We start from the raw sequence: 17,025 nt of genomic DNA, 5'->3' as shown, positions 1-17,025 counted from the left end.
ATGATTTAAGTCAATAGATGAACAGAGATTGTTTGAATTTTAAACATTGGTCAAAAGCCAGAGAGAGGATAATGTAGCTTCAAATGTAAGTTATTAGATAGTTAAATGTCTGAGATTATGAAGATATCAAGTGATGGAAACAATCACCTAAATATCTTCAAATGCTTTTGGTTTTTATGAGTAAGTATCCATCATTTTAGCTTTGATTCTCCCAGATAGGTGAAGAAATAAGCAACAAGTTATCTAATAAGTGCACATAATTTATGGATAAAATCAACCATTATAGAGACTAAACATTAAGAGTGATGTGAAGCATTTCATCCTTGATGATTCTCTATTTATTACTGTCGTAGACCAGTGGTTTATGAGTTCGGATTTCTGTGTTGCATCCTTTGCAAAGTCGTGCATGCACAAATTGCTATCATATCTTCCACCTCAGAAATGTAAGACTCTCGCTTGTTTGAAAACTGAGATCATTGCGTTGGGATGCAATTTAGGCAATATGCACGTGCAAAAGATGCACCCAACGGACTCCATTTTGTAATTGTATCCAACTACATTAATTGTGTGTGGATGTCCTAATTAAGACAAGATGTACCTTTCCAACAGAGAAAAAAATTAGAATCTTTTCATCCAAAAAAAAAAAAAGAAAAGAAGATTACAGATATGAATATTAAAAAATCATAATAAATATTGGAAAAAAAAGAGAGATATTTTACCAATATAAAGAAGCCAATTAACTTGACTGTACCAATCTACACATTGAAGTAAATGACATGTAGGAAACACACACACACACACACACATTTATATATTCCTTCAGGATGGCAGGATGGTGACTTAGGATATATATATAGTTATATTGATGTTCTTCATTGTTTTCCATCATTTTTTTGAAATATGGTGGGGATGCCATTACCATGGTTGAATCTGTGGACCTCTCCACAAGTGGAGGGGGATACCAAACAGTTAATTACAGCTGGTTGGCATTTCACTTGATCAGAAGTAATATATATGGATGGCTGTAATCTCCTAATACGCAATGAACATGAGAACTAATCCATCTGGTTGCGATCTTCATATGTAATTAAAGTTTTATCATTCATATTACTTGATAATTATACTCTTAGTTATGGAAGGTCATGTACTTCTTTGTTTCTCTCAGGCGAAATTAATGTAAGCAAGATATACTGGTTTCATGTAGGAGTGGCTATGGCTCTGAAATTAGCAGAGATGAATATGCAATAAGAGCCTAGCTCAAAGGATAAAATTTTGGAGTTCAGGTTTAATATATATTTAAATAAAGATAATAAAGCCTGTAGTGTTGTTTTCCTCAGATAAGATAAATTCTTGGCTAAATTAATCTAACTGCCACCATCATAATTCTTTGATCTTTGCATTTAGTCAACCGAAGATTGTAAGTTAGGCAATAAAGCACCCGATATAACGACATCCAGATGCACATCGCTCAATATGTACTATTATGTTGTAGTCCCAAACAGAATCACCACTCTCTTTTTCTAATTTCTTCTTTTTTTCCAATGGAGAAAAGTGAAGCAAGAGGTTATCCAATAGAGGAATAATAGGTATTTCTGAAATCATTTAACCAAACTTCTAGAGAGGCTCAAGCAACGTCTACTTCATTATATTCCCCATGAAAACATCAACTTCTTGTTCGATTTGTTTAAGGTTGGATCCTATCTCTAAATGCATTAAATAGAGACCATAAAACTTCTACCGATCCATTGCTTTTTTTTTTTTTTTTAAAAAAAGAAATTTCATCATGACGGCGTTCCTTGTTTGAATTAATGAATGACACCTAAATGCCGAATGTGTCTTTTAGCCTTAGCTACGAGGTAATTTGCGTGGATAAAATGAAAGTCAGATAACAAAATGAAACTTATAGACTAGTAATTAATTGGACTAGCACGGATGACTCTAATAACACATGTAATCAGAGTTATTAATTGTCCTTTATTGTAAATGTCTCAACAATTGACACACTGTAAATTCTTACAGCTATCAGCCAGAATCAGCATATAACGTGCATGCATTTTTAGTTTCATGAATGTGTGCGTTAAAAGTTCCATGCATCTTTTACCGAAAACGGTTCCACGTACGCATCGATTTGTTTCAGTTCCTTTTAGAATTTCCATGTCTAGTAATTGAAAATTGAAATTAAGAAGTGTAATTTAGAGTTGCATGGGCATCAAATGCATGTATCGATTGAGTTTTTTTGTTATGGATTGATGGACTAATATAAGAAGACATTTTCATATAAACCATATTATCTTGGTGATTATATAAGCCATATATGAAGCCACTTGGAACTTCCAAAAACAATTTTTTAGTTTTCCATCCATCCCTACACACTTCTTCTTGTTCTCTATCCCATACAATTTGCCACGGAGAACCAGTTGCTGGAATTGTGCAAAACAAAACGGCAAAGCCTGCATTATCTACAGGATTTAGTACTGGCAGAAAATATAGGGGTAAGGAAGAACACCTTAACCAATGGAAGGAAATTAAAGAGGATGGTCCAAAGTAATTTATTACGATAAAACATCACCAAACACTTCGTTTCAAGATCTTCTACCAAAGGGACGAGATAGATGGATGGAAGAAAGGGAAAAAAGAAGAAGGTGTACCCATGAGGCAACGGAGAAGAACCTGGTGGAAAGAAAGAGAAACACATGGATCTCTCTGTGTCTGTGCTGCTGCCGCTGCGGGGGCTTTGTCTCTGAGAGCAGTAGAGAACTTTGCCGCCCATGTCCTTGTCCTACTTGCCATATATTGCCGCTGTTTGCCTCGAAAAGGAGCTTCTTCAGAGCAGCGCATGTGTAGGCCAGTCCTCTTCATTCACACCCGCCCCTACACAAAAATCCCTTCTTTTTTTTTCTTTGCATGGCTTTACCACCCTCAAAGTTCCAACTAAGAACATTTTACCAATCCAAAATCAAGCGTCGCGCTGTTTCATTTCCATTCTCTTCCATTAACAATTACAACAGAAAAATCAACTAAAACATGGCAATAATATAGAGAACACTGTATCAATAATAGTGCTAGACTTTGGAATAATGATATTATGCTCCAAAGAAAATGCTGCCAAGGGTAGAGAGGTTTCAGGTTTTGTTATTTTGCGTACTGGGGAATTGAGTATACTGGCTATGTGTGGATGAGATGATGAGCTTGGACTGAGAGACAAGAGGAGAACGAAATGAGCTGTTGTGGTCGGAGTTGGTAGAGCTGCAGCGAAGAAACCGATGCAGCTACAGTCACACATTTAAAGGTACAAGAAAGAAATCCCTAGAGCACAAGTACATTGAATCATTTCCTTTCGGACAACTTTCTAAATTTTTCCTTTTTTTCATCAGTTTTCCCTTTTCTAGGTCGTTTCAGAGGGCATTGAGAGCTGCAACTCACTAGGATCTTGAAATGTGAAAAAAGAAAATGAATTGAAGTTTGCTGTCAAAATGAAGTGCACAAGATCGGAAGATGGAGTGGGAGAAATTAAGAGAGGAAGATTAAAAAAGCTCATCATTTTTCCGTTCTCTTCTTCTCTACAGCAAGCTCTTTGTGCTGCGGCCACTCCTTTAAGCTTTCTCATCATATATCATACTGAAACCAACAAGAATTCATATATTTGTACAAGCTTCTTAAATGAGCACAAAGATGAGTCGCCCTATCAGAAACCAAAATAAAGAGAGAAAAAGAAAGCATCTAAATATAATGAAAACGAGAAAGAAGAAGAGAGATAGAGAAGAAAGCCTCATAATTGACACTAGCTAGTCTGATCTCCGGCAAGGCTTCCATTAATTCAAAGCGCAACTTAGTAGAGAAACAGGAGCAGCTTAGTTGCATCAATACGGGGGACGGCCCCCTCCGGTGGCCCAACCGTATGCCTCGGCCGGCAATTGGACATTATTGAGGACTAGATTCGGCGGCAGACCGTGGAAAAGAGGTTGGTTGGGGTCTGGAAGCTGCTGTGGCTGTTGCTGCTGCTGCTGTGGTGGTGATTGGCCGACCACTCCCGGGGACTCGAGAGCCCCCGAAACTGGTAGAGGCTCCTCCTCGCCCAGAGGGAGCCTCTCGTAGGCGGCGTTACTGAACGACGCCGCCATTATAACCACGGGGCCCGACGCTATCAGGGCCCCGACCACGCTCCCCCCACAACCTGCCCCTGCCCGCCGGCCAAGTAGACCGTCAGGCCGGTCGCCGCCGGGGGGGCCGGCGGAGGCAGAAAGGATCCGGACAGCGAGAGGATCTCAAAACAGCCGTGGAGCGTCACGACGGCCCCCGGCGACGCAGGCTGGCGGAGGGTCACGTTGGTGACGGTGCCGCTGCCGCTGAGGATGCAGACACCGCGCTGGCGGCGGCGGGCGAAGGTGGCGACGCTCTCGGCGATGTCGCATCCGCCTGCGATCTCCATCACATGCGACCGCAGCGCGTTGGCGCTGTCCCTTGTGATGATGATCGGCGGCTTCGGCTTGTTCTTCGACCCGGCGGGCCGGCCGCGTGGCCGCCGCGTACTTATCTCCCCTTCTCCACCGCTGCCGGACTGCGGTGCAGGCACCAGCTCCTTCCCCTCCCCGCCGTTCCCATCGCTGTCTCCTTGGTTGCCGTCGTTGACTTTGCTATTGTTGATATCCTCCAGATCCCGTTTCTTGCCGTGGTTCGTGCCGCCGTGCTCCTCCTCGGCCTTCGGCGGCCGGAGGTGTGTGAGGTGATTCTGCTGGTGGAGGTGGTGGAAGTCTCGGGTGTGGAAGGGAGGAGGGAGGTGGTGGCCGTGCGCTGATGCCGCCAACGGATCCATTCTAATTCCTTGAATTCCTCTCCCCTTTAATTATTTTATTTCCTCTTCGTCCTCAGTTTTCTTATCCAACACAAGTTGGCTATAAACCTAGGAGATGGAGCGGTGCAACAGAAGCAAAGAGAGGACTAAAGAAAGAGAGCAAGCAGAAGAAGGTGAAGCAGATAAGTAACCAGCGGTAGGGTAGTTCAATTTATTAAAGGAAAAAGGGAAAGACTAACGGAAAGACTGATGTATTCCTCCCTCTTCTTTTCCTTTCGGCAATCAAGCACTACTAAAAGTTCCACCACAAAGCTGAGAAGGATCTCCACCGGAATCTCGCCGCCATCTTCTCATTCACCCTTGCTACTCCTTCTTGGTGGTGTGGTTGTTCTTTGGTGGCCGGAATTGTTGGGAGTTCAGCAGAGGATGGGGAGTTTTAGAACTGGGTTAGGGTAAGGGTAGGTCAAAACAAGGAAATGGATGATGGTTTTGGGGCAATTGGTTTTGGTTTGGATGGCAAAAGACAGCACGCATTTGGTTGTAGATGGGCCCTCTCCCCTCTCTCTCTCTCTCCCCTCGTCAATACCTCTACCTCTCTATATATCTTTCCATTTCCAAATCTCTTCTCTTCTCTTATCCTCTTCTCCGCCTCTCCTCTTCCATCTTCTTCTCCTCCTAAGCAAGCAAAAGAAAGCTTTCCTCCTACTTTGTACCGCTTTGGTTTTTCTTCGCCACGTTGTGGGTGTCTCTAGCTCGGAAACCATCAAAAAATGGTCCATTTGTTCATCTTTATTGCGTTCCTACCCCTACAGGAAACCGGCTTACCGGGAAACCGGGATTGCTGTCGTAAGCCCCAGCGTGCGCCCCACGTCGTTGAATTGGGGACCGGTGGAACTCTCGTAATTAACTGAAACATTTAGGGGCATTAAGGTAATTGAGACCTAGCACGGACGCATGTGGGTCTCTTTATTGAAATTTTCCAGGAAGGTCAGGCGTTGTCGTAAGGCTCGAATCTCGGGAGGAACCCATGAATGGACAGGGCCCCACTACTCAGTTGATGAAACGTGGCAGATTCTTGGCCGTTTATCTTGATCGAACTCCCAGTCTCGGGTCCATAATCGACGTGACTTCTCGATCAGAGCCGTCCCACAGCTCCCAGCATGGATCGGTGGTCACCGCGGAGGAAGGATCGGTTGGACGGCCGCTGATCCTCTTCTGCGCCTCCCAGTTTAGGTCTCCCCGCGTCACACGTGCCGGGCGGCGAGGAATTGGCGAGTATTTGGGTTTTTCGTCGCCGTAGGTATGGAGATTATTTTGGCCGGGAAATTTAAGGGGAAGTACAGTGGAACTGGCCGTGGATTTTTTGTTTTGACTGAAATGCCCTTATAAGAGAGAAAGGTGAGAGGTAATGGGTGGAGAGAGAATGGGAATTGGTGAGATGGAGAGGGGTAGTTTTGGAGGGATGAGAAAGGAAGGGGTGGTACCATCCTAGGAACGAGGCTATGTAGTGCACACAGAACCCTAAGTTTCTGCCTGCAGGGAGTGGGGAGGATTGGCTGAAGGCTGAAGTTATGAAGGGAATGAATGGTGATGCTAACAAAAAGAGGGTGCTTTTGTGTCAGAAATAGCAAGCAAATTAATTAAATATCTAAGTATTAAACATTATTATTTGATAGAATTAGTAACAAAATTATCAGATGGTAAAAATGCAGAATTAATATTTATTCTGAAAAAATAATTTTAAAAATTGAAAATTAAAAAACTTTCTCATCTTGAAGGTTATCCTTTAGAAAATGCTTATAAAATAAATTAGTTCGAGCTGAGAGAGACTAAACTTTTGGTAACAGTAGATGTATTTTTAAGTTGAAAAGAATTAGAACTATTCATAAGTAAAATTAAAAAACTTTCTCATCTTGAAGGTTATCCTTTAGAAAATGCTTATAAAATAAATTAGTTCGAGCTGAGAGAGACTAAACTTTTGGTAACAGTAGATGTATTTTTAAGTTGAAAAGAATTAGAACTATTCATAAGTAGTAGTTATGAGCTCTTCTTTTTTCTATTTTAGAATAGGTAAATTCTTTACTTCAATTGTACTGTTGATTCGAATAATTTTTTTTTAGTTCCAACAAAATATATGTTCAAACACCTTAAAAAAAAATAAAATATAATTTATAATTTTTCACTTAATCAATTTTTGGCATCTTTATTTGAGAGAGAGTTATTGAACTTATTGGTAAGTTAGAAATCAACTAATTAATTTTAGTTTTGATTTTTTTTCAAAATTATATAAAAATACTATCTAGTATTTTAAATTATTTTTTTATCTTAAGAAAAAAAAATTTTGTTGCTCATTTTTTTTTTTGGACATACTATAAAATTTACCCAGCCAATATAAAATATGCACTTGTCTGTATAAGAGAATATATATATATATATACATATATATATATATATATATATATATATATATATATATACACACACACATAAAAGTACATAAAGAGAGTACAATAGCACAACTATTACAACTAAGAATATTGCGAAGTAATCTATGATCATTAGGTTATTTTTTTTAAAAAAATAATTTGAGATTTTGCCTATCTATGATTTATGCATGCATTTAAATATGATTGGTCATTCATGTGCTAATAATATTGGTTGACCCACTTGTATTTTATATTTAATTATCTCGAACTGATCTATTTTTTCTCAAGCGACTGGTTCGAAGGAAACCAAATTAAGGGGATGTCACCTCTGCTAAGATATTATAATATTTTTTGATTGATAACGTAAAAGTTATTCAGCTGGAATCTGATACACCTCCTTCTTTTCCTCCTACTATTTGGAACATCGAAGAGAATATTTGAGTATTAGCTCCATACCACTTGGCAATATATAGCTCGGACTTGGAAGAAAGGGCTAATGGGACAAATAAAAAAAAGAACAGTATCTGAGAAGATATTATATATAAAGATTATCCAGTTACGTAGCAACTTATTAATTGTGAGATGTGGCCATGCCACATCTATAGATCATGAGAAGCGTAATCATCAAATGAGTGTTGGAGTATCTCGGATCCCAAACTAGTGCAAAGCTTCAATACAACCAGCCACCTTTCAATTTTTTTAAAAACAAAGTACAAGACAAAAAGAAAAAAGAAAAATGCCTTCGAACTGATTGCTATTTTCCAGTGTAACAAAAATAACAGCTCATATTGAGGAAATCCAACCCCAAGAAGGTTATTTTTGAGAAATTGGATTTATAATGTACATTTGAGAAAAAAATAGACATAAGGCTTTAGTTATTTTTGTATAATTATAAAGAGAGTAATGGAATCTCTCTGGTATTCTTTTTCTAATCATGTTGTCATCCTTAAAAAGAGTGATTAATTAAAATCTTGTTATTTCTTAAATCAAGATTTTATTTATATGACTTTTTAAAAAATAGTGGATTTATTTGGTAGAAATTAGTTTTGTATTGTAAGAGAGGTAAAAGTGTTTTGTCGGAAAGCAAAATGAAACAAGGAATCATAATAAAATATTTCTCAAATTCAAAACTGCTATTTTCTTATGAAGTCCAGACAAAGAACATTGATTGACGGTAGGAGTATGGTTGCCATCCTAAACAGCTTTCATGTCTCTCGTACTTTGAGAGAAGGAAACTAGCCATGAATGGCTGCTAATATGGTTTATAATATTGCAGCTAGAATCATTTGGAATGACAAAGATCCTTCGGATGTGAAAAACCTATCATGTTGAAATGCATGCTTGGACTCCCACAGGGTATAAGTAGTCTGATTTATCCCACCGGAAGAAAAAAAAGGGATAGCCGCTATGATGGTCATTATTTGCCAATGCTAGGCAAATAATGTAGGATAACAGTATATGATGGCATTATATATTGATCCTCCATCAAATAAGTTGAATAATTTTTAAGTGACATCTCTAACTTATCATTTTTTTAATTTTAACTAACATAGAGTTTTGATTAAACTAGAAAATTGTTTTAACTAATATATAGTGTTAATTTAAATAACTTAGAGAGGGTAGTAAATATGGCTGTTGCCTAACATCAATTATTTTTCCATACATAATAATAGAAATTAAACTCTTTGAACATCAATTTGTGAGGCTGTTTTCCAAGCCACTCATCAATGAGTCAATTTTGTAATAAAATAAAAAAGATCTAGCTTTGCTATCAATGAGTTTGAGTTTACTGCTTTTATTCCAATTTGAGATATATGCACACGGGCATGGGAGAATTTTAATTTACCTATCACTATTTGAGATATAGCATAGAAATATTGTAAGAAAAGGAGGTGATTCATTGAATGTTTGTGGAATTAACATTCATGAAAGCTGGTGATGCTATCACTACTTACAGTAAAATTAAGGAGTGGATGATACGTCTTCATAGATTACTTTCAAGCGGTGAAAAGCTATAGATTTTCTTGTCTCTGGTTCTCTTATTAGGCTTTATAGGCCAAGATATAACTTTAATCAAGTAATTGTCTGTTTGCTGCTACCTAACAATTCACATAGCATGGTCAAGTGAATTTTAAGGACTAGTAAGTCTTTGCCATTATAATTGGCTGGTCTGTTTAGAATTCTCTATACATGAATTAATGATATTTAAGATCAAGGAAACCACATTTAATTGAGGATAGTAGATGTGCAGGATGTATCAAGAGATGGTACATTATTTTTTTTTAAAAAAAAAACTTTCCACAAACATAATATTCTGTTTGCAGGATTGCAACTACGGAAAGCAAAAGAAGATAAATTTTAACTAAACCATATTTTAGGAGATTCAAAATACAGTCTAAAATTATTTTTGAATTATAGTCAAACACACCCAAAATTACTTTAGACGAGTACAAATATACCTCCAAGCATGCACTGTCTGGATAATGCTTCTTTAACACCAAATTTGAATGTAGCCTCCGTATTATGTATTGCATAAGTGTTTGAACGCTGTGCCTTCAACGGTAGACAATAAAAGTCATGTTAATTTTTTGAAAATGAAAAACTTTTGTCGTAAACTGGGCGCTATATATTTCAATGATTGCACCCTTCAAACTAACAGGAGGTTCCATGTTCTAGTCTTGCAAGGTCATTCCAAGTATTTGGACATGGATAAATTTTAAAAAAATGGCAATTCTACCCATTGCTTTGTTTGACTACCATTTTACGGTCAGCCCCTGTTATACATACTAACGCAGTTAACTGCAAACTAAATATAATAGTGTAGGGGAAGAAGTGTAAGCTGTGTGTGTGCAGAACACCAGTTTAGCCATATACAGGACTAGATATAAATGGTAAGTTTGTGTTTGAATGCTGGTTATCTCCCACTCAGAATGTGGTTATTAGTTTAATTAGCCAAGAGTCCAAAATGACATGTTATTTATAATTGGTCAATGTGTCAAAAATCAGGTTAAGCCGGTTGATTTTGTTTTGTGAAAGTTGAAATTAAAGATAACCAGGGGAACGCTCCCTTCACCACCCTTCAACAAGCCCTTTTTTACCTCATCTAAGTTTAAAAAATACCTTAACCGATTAATTACCATGATGAATTACCATCCTTTCAACCAAACAGCATATTTTTTCCATGCTAGCATTTATGGTAGGTAAAGTGAGAAGCAATGAACCCATGGTTAGGATACCGATGGTTAGATATTGTACTTATATTCAAGGGTTACAAGTTAATTAATAGCAGCTAACTAAATTAAGGACTGATGTTAACTCTGAAAAGAAAGAAATGTAAATAAGAACCATTTGCAATTACAGTTTGAAAGTTCGTTTCCTTCTTCAATTGATCATGGCAAATAAAACCTTTTTCGAGAGAGAGAGAGAGAGAGAGAGAGAGAGATCAATTAGGCTGGTTTTACAAGATTATATTATCTCCTAATCCAACAAGACGTGGATAAGGCCAAACTTGATTATTAAATTCAACCGTCCGAGACGATTAGTCCGATCCTCATCTAATAAGCACTTCTCCCAAAGTAATACCCTCTCCCCTTCATGGGGTGCAAGCCAAGCCTTTAGAAATCCAAGGGCTCAAAGTTTCAAGGGATCTACCATAGTTTGTCGGACCACGGATCGGATCCTCACAGCCAAAGGAATCAACAGCACATGCATGCAGAACAAAAAGTTCTTAACTCCGGGTTGAAAACGGTGCAGATGCTGAGGATTTGTCCAGGTCTTGGAGACATCATGTGGACGTAAATTAAGGCCGCCAACGTCGGCAGCCGGTGATGGCGCGGTCCGGTGCCAATGCCAAGGTGGTGGCACTACGTGCCATGCTACATATATGCATGCATGTTGGACAAAGAGTTTCACTACGTCCGAGGCCACATGACGCTAGCTCTTAACTGGACTTGTCGGGCAACTCTGCAGCGCCCACCTGGATTCGAGCAACTGACCTAACCTCACTCACCCGGAGAACAAGAGTTCGGATGAGCTGATGAGAAACTCGAGAGTCATCAGCACCAATGCTCGTCTATTACAGACTATAATTGGTGGTGCTCGAGGAGTATGATACTGTGATATTTTGTAATATTCTACGGTTCATAATGGGGCTGTTGATTTGAGTCATTTGTGCATGCAGTGTACCATAGGCAGATCGCCATGTTCGGTGGATTTCGGCATACATGATCAATCGATTCTGTATTAAACTATAAACAGTATTATCTGTAAGAACCTAATCCATTGACTAAGTTTTTTACGCATGCATTTTAAAATAGATCTCAAAAAAAAAAAAAATCTTTGGAGCCTCATGTGACTGGCACATGAGACAGGAAGGAAGACTCACAAAGGAGTCCGACTCCTATGACTACTATTAGAAGGAGTCTTAAGACTCATCGGACTTAGGCAAACACTATAGGGAAAGCTCTTCAACGCTGCCTCGCAATGTGATGCCTGTTGAAAAAGATAAACTTAATTTTGAATTAGTTAGATAACTTAGTTGGATAGTTCTAGATGAATAAATATAAAATTATTATTTTTATAAAATTGGTTATTGCTCTATTTTATCTATTTGATATTTTAATTAAATTTCAAAGCTATATATACATGATGTATCGGGGAGAAAACATAATCAATCCATTGATAAAAAAATCTCATTATTTTCACTCCTTCCTTTCCCCTTAATTAGTATTTCTTCTTTCCCCTTAATTAGTATTTTTTTTTATCAAATTAGTATAAGTGCCAGATTGAGACGGTACTTCAAATACCATGCCTCATGAAAGAGTATTACGAAAACTGGAGCATTCAAATGAAAGCCCTACTTGAATTGCAGGATGCTTGGGAGGTGGTCAAAAGAGGCTATCTTGAGTCTCAAGATGATTCGATGCTACAGGCAGAGCAACACAATGCCTTGTGAGATTTGAGAAAGAATGATAAAAATGGGCTTTTCCTATTCTATCAAGCATAGATGAAGCTAATTTCGAGAAGATCTCCATTGCAACAACCTCCAAAGAAGCGAAGGAGATTCTCCAGAAGGCCTGCAAAGGCATTGATATAAGGTGAAAAAAAATCATCTCCAAATGCTGCGAGGAGAATTTGAAACCTTGCGGATGAAGAAATCCGAAACATCTCGGACTATATCACCAGACTTCTGACTATCATGAATCAACCTTAGAGGAATGGCGAGAAGCTAGAAGACATCCGAATAATTGAAAAAGTTTTGCGGTCGTTAGATGATAAATTTGATTATGTTGTTACATCATTGAAGAATCAAAAGATCTAGAGAAGATGTCAGTGGATGAGCTTATGGGATCATTGTAAACCCATGAGCATCACATGAATAAGAAGAAGCAGAAAGCAGTGGAACATGCTCTTCAAATGAAGCTCTCATTAAAAGAAGCACAAAAAACCTCAAAAAGTAATGAAAACCCGAGCGATCAAGGCCTTGGCAGAGGTTGAGGTCACGATAAAGGCTACAAGCATGACTATGGCCGTGGAAGAGGAGGACGAGACAGAGATAAAGCAAATCAAAACATTGGATGTGGGAGACCAGATGCAAAAAGTCAGAGATATAAATCTAAGGTTCAATGTTATATTTGTCAAAAATATGGACATTATTCCTCCAAGTGTTTTTATAATAAAAATAATCAAGTTAAAAAAATTAGTTAATTATGTTGAGAAAATAGAAGAAGATCTTTTATTATTGTTAGCCTATAAATAAGGAGATGAAGCTAGCAAACAAGAAATTGTTGGTATTTGGATAGCAGGGCAACTAATCCCATGTGCAGTCATAAAAGTATGTTTGCAGAGTTAGATAAATCAGTGGAAGGACAAGTCTCTTTTAGAGATTCTCCAAAGATTTTGATGAAAGAAAAAGATAAATTCTGATCTGCCTTAAAGATAGCAGTCATCAATTTTTTTTTTATGTATATTATATTTCAAATATGAAGAGTAATATTTTGAGTTTGGAACAACTATTTGAAAAAGATTATGACATCCATATAAAAAATAAAAAAAATTATTTGAGAAATAATACTAATAACTTGATTGCCCAAGTGGAGATGTCAAAGATTAGGATGTTCATCCTCAATATCAAGAATGACGTGACCAAGTGCTTAAAAATCTGTGTATAAGATGCCTCGTAGTTGTGGCACTTAAGGCTTGAATATCTTAACTTCGGTGATCTCAACATATTGTCAAACAAACAAATGGTGCATGAGTTGCCTCATATCGATCACCCCGACCAATTGTACAAAGGTTGTGTTCTCAGCAAACAACTTATAAGATGCTTTCCACATAAGGTAAGATATGGAGCAAAAGGGCCGCTTGAACTCATTCACACAGATGTATGCGAACCCATTGTCCCCACATCATGTGGTAAGCATTAATATTTTCTGACTTTTATTGATGACTATACAAGAAAAATCTAGGTATATTTTTTGAAAGAGAAAGTAGAAGTTTTTAGTATGTTCAAAAAGTTCAAGATGATTGTTGAAAATGAAAGCGGCTATTCTATTAAAGTCGACATTCACTTAGATCAAGGCGGCAAGTTCACCTCCAATTCATTTGAAGCATGTTGTGAAGAGAACATGATTTAGAATTTACTGATTGCCCCTTACTTGTCTCAGTAAAATGGCATAGCAGAGAGGAAGAACCATACTATATATTCTCAACATAGTGCGAAGCATGATTAAAAGCAAAATTTATCAAAAGAGTTCTAGGCCGAGATGGTAGCTTGTGCTGTCTATATTTTGAACTGGTGTCCTACAATAAGCATGAAGAATAAAACCCCACAAAAAGCATGGACGGAAAGGAAGCCAAACATCTCATACTTGAAGGTCATCGGATGTGTAGCTTATGAGGAGAACCAAACTAGATGATAAAAGCTCAAAACTCTTTTTTATCGGGTACCGCATTAAATCTAAAGCTTATAAGTTATTTGATCCTAGCAATTAAAAAATTATGATTAGCAGAGATGTGGAGTTCAATGAAGAAGATGAATGGAGTTGGCATAGGTTGGCTAGATCATGAGAGAAGAGCCTACTCAGATTGAAGTTGAAAAACTTCATCTGCTACTACACCGTCATCAGCATCAATACCTTCACCAATGCTATCATCATCCACTTCATCAGATTCATCATCTGATGGCAATCCAAGAGTACCATAAAAGATGAGAAATCTAAAAGCACTATATGAGGTAATAGCTGAAGTACACCTTGTTCGTCGATTCATCATCAGATGGCAATTCAAGAGTACTACAAAAAAAGAGAAGTTTAAAAGAACTATATGAGATAACAGATTAAGCATACCATGTTTGTCTCTTTGCAGATTATGAGTTTGTTGAGTTTGAAGATGCCATAAAAAGTAAAATGTGGAAGCATGCCATGGATGAAGAGATGAAAGCCATCGAGAAAAATTGCACATGGAAGTTGATCGCTCTTCCTAAAGGACAAAAAGCCATCAGAGTGAAGTGAATGTACAAAGTGAAGAAAAATGCAAAAGGCATAATAGAGAGACATAAAGTCAGATTGATGGCTAAAAGATACAAGTAGAGGGTCAGAATTAACTATGATGTGGTATATGCCCCATTATTTGTATGGAGACTATTCGCTTAATCTTATCCATTGCAGCACAATATAATGTAGAAAAGGATTCCTCACTAGTGTGGCATACAGATCCTCCATCCAAGATCGCTAACCCAAATGACAATATCGATACCACAACAAGAAGGAAGAAGAGATATAAAAAAGGAGACAATCAATTATGTGGATCAACTTAAAACTTATCTCTACAGGACATACAAGCTTCACTATGAGAGAAAATAAATATAAGAGGAGATCAAATATTATCTATTTTGTACATCAATCTTTTTCTCAACAAGAAGCACAAAACCTTTATAATGCTCTCAAAAACTCCAAAGAAGATCCTCTGCCGCCCTCCAAGATCCTCAGGCTCATGCTTTACAATTCTCAAACCGTCTACCCTCTTTTAAAGAGCCTAAATTGAGTCCTAGTCACATCCATACTCCTGTTGAGATTCAAAATACTTTTTCGACCATTCGATCGCTTCCACATGCAGTCATGGCCGCTTGATCGCACAAGATCGTACATCCGCACATGTCACGATCATCTGTTTATGCAAAACAACCCATGATCATATGTAGACCGTGCACTGCTCTCCCATGCGGTGGATCGGAGCCTCTCCGCATGCGCTGCATGTCACATGTTCGTCCGCACATGTGTGAGCTGCACGAAATCACTCCTAGACCAAAATTTGTCCCATGGACCGTGTGTCCATACCATGGACCGCATGATGCGGGCTCGCACGCCTATAGGCCTATGTGTTGCAGGCCGTGCATGCCTGTGGTCCACACACTACGGATCATGCACGCCAGCGCCATGCACCTACGGGCTTCTCCTCTTGGGCCTCATGTGCTGGACTTCTCTACTGTGGGCTTCTCCATTTTGGACTACTATGAATCAAATTCGAGGTGTCAAAATCCAACAACCTCTACCTCAACTAGATATTCGACCTCCACATAACTTTGAAAGTTTCTAGACGATCTCATCTCCATACTCTGAGGCTTATACTTAATTGCTCATGGATGGATAAATATAGGAATTGAGCTAGGCCACTCAATCTCATCTCCGTCATATGCTGTGATCTATTTGATCTGAGACATGCTCAAGATAGCCTCCTAGGGCAATAGAAACTTCATCCTGTAACATCGCCTATCATCCTCTTGAGTCTCCTATCTTATGCCCAATCCACCTATATCTGGAGCTCCATCTCACTCTGAGCTCCCATTGGCTCCTAAAGCTCCATCTCATACTAAGCTTCCTGTCAAGAGGTAACGTCCTCCATACCTCTTCTCCTATAACACAACTCTAATATCTGTAAAATTTTTAAGATTCCATCATCAGTTGTCCACCTGTAGCTGCTTAAATCCAGTCTGCTCAGTGAAATTAGATTACTCTTGAAATTAGGTATGTTTCGGATCTCGTCCAATTTCTTTACTACTCCATGAGACTGTGAGCTGACAGTCCCAATACCGTTGATCACATAGCTCGATCCATCTGATAGATGAATAGTATCCTTACTATTTTTTAGAAAGTTAAATAGCTTTTCTCTATAGCAAACATGATGCGAACATGCAGAATCTAAAATCTACCATATAAAAGAAGTAGATACCTCATCAGATATCAGAAGAACATCATCACTTTCTTTTGTATCACTATCTTAGACCATTGCTGCATAGTCCTCGTCTGATTTTTGAGCTGTGGATAATTTCTGACTCGATGTGCCAACTCATCACATCTGTAACACCTGATCTTGCTATAGTCCCTTGACTTAAATCTGGACTACCCACCTTATGATCTTCCGCCCCTTCATCCTCTATCACGATCACCTTCAGTCACTGTCATAACTGAATCATCCTCTGAACTTGAAGCTCGATTCTCCCACCTGAAACCTCACTCTGAAGAAATACAAAAATGACCTCATCCATCTTGATGGTGCTCTTTCTCACAAGAAGAGCAGTCACCAAAGACTCAAAAAAAAGAAGAAACGATGAAAGCAAGACTAATGCCCTAGTCTTCTCCTCAACCTTCTCACCAATACTAAAGAGATCAGTGAGGATCTTCTGAAAATTGCTAAAATGCTCATGCACATTCTGTCCCTCACTCATTCACAACTGGTAGAACTATTTTTAGAGAAAGTGAGCATAAGTAAGTGACTTTATTATGTACATCTCCTCAAGCTTCATCCACA

The 17,025-nt window shown here is 38.3% G+C and overlaps 1 protein-coding gene across 1 annotated transcript; it reads right to left on the bottom strand.

Annotated features, from left to right (window-relative positions):
- Nucleotides 1-2,521: 2,521 nt before the first annotated feature.
- On the bottom strand, nt 2,522-5,521 carry LOC105059402 (AT-hook motif nuclear-localized protein 24). Its single transcript, XM_029260304.2, is given in 3 exon segments — nt 2,522-4,171; nt 4,174-4,938; nt 5,032-5,521. Coding segments are annotated over 2 exon segments (951 nt in total). The 5' UTR covers nt 4,814-4,938; nt 5,032-5,521; the 3' UTR covers nt 2,522-3,860.
- Nucleotides 5,522-17,025: the final 11,504 nt, after the last annotated feature.

The sequence above is a fragment of the Elaeis guineensis genome, chromosome 16, assembly GCF_000442705.2.
Source record: "Elaeis guineensis isolate ETL-2024a chromosome 16, EG11, whole genome shotgun sequence".
Classification (NCBI taxonomy): domain Eukaryota; kingdom Viridiplantae; phylum Streptophyta; class Magnoliopsida; order Arecales; family Arecaceae; genus Elaeis; species Elaeis guineensis.
This window is presented reverse-complemented; position numbering and strand designations above follow the sequence as displayed.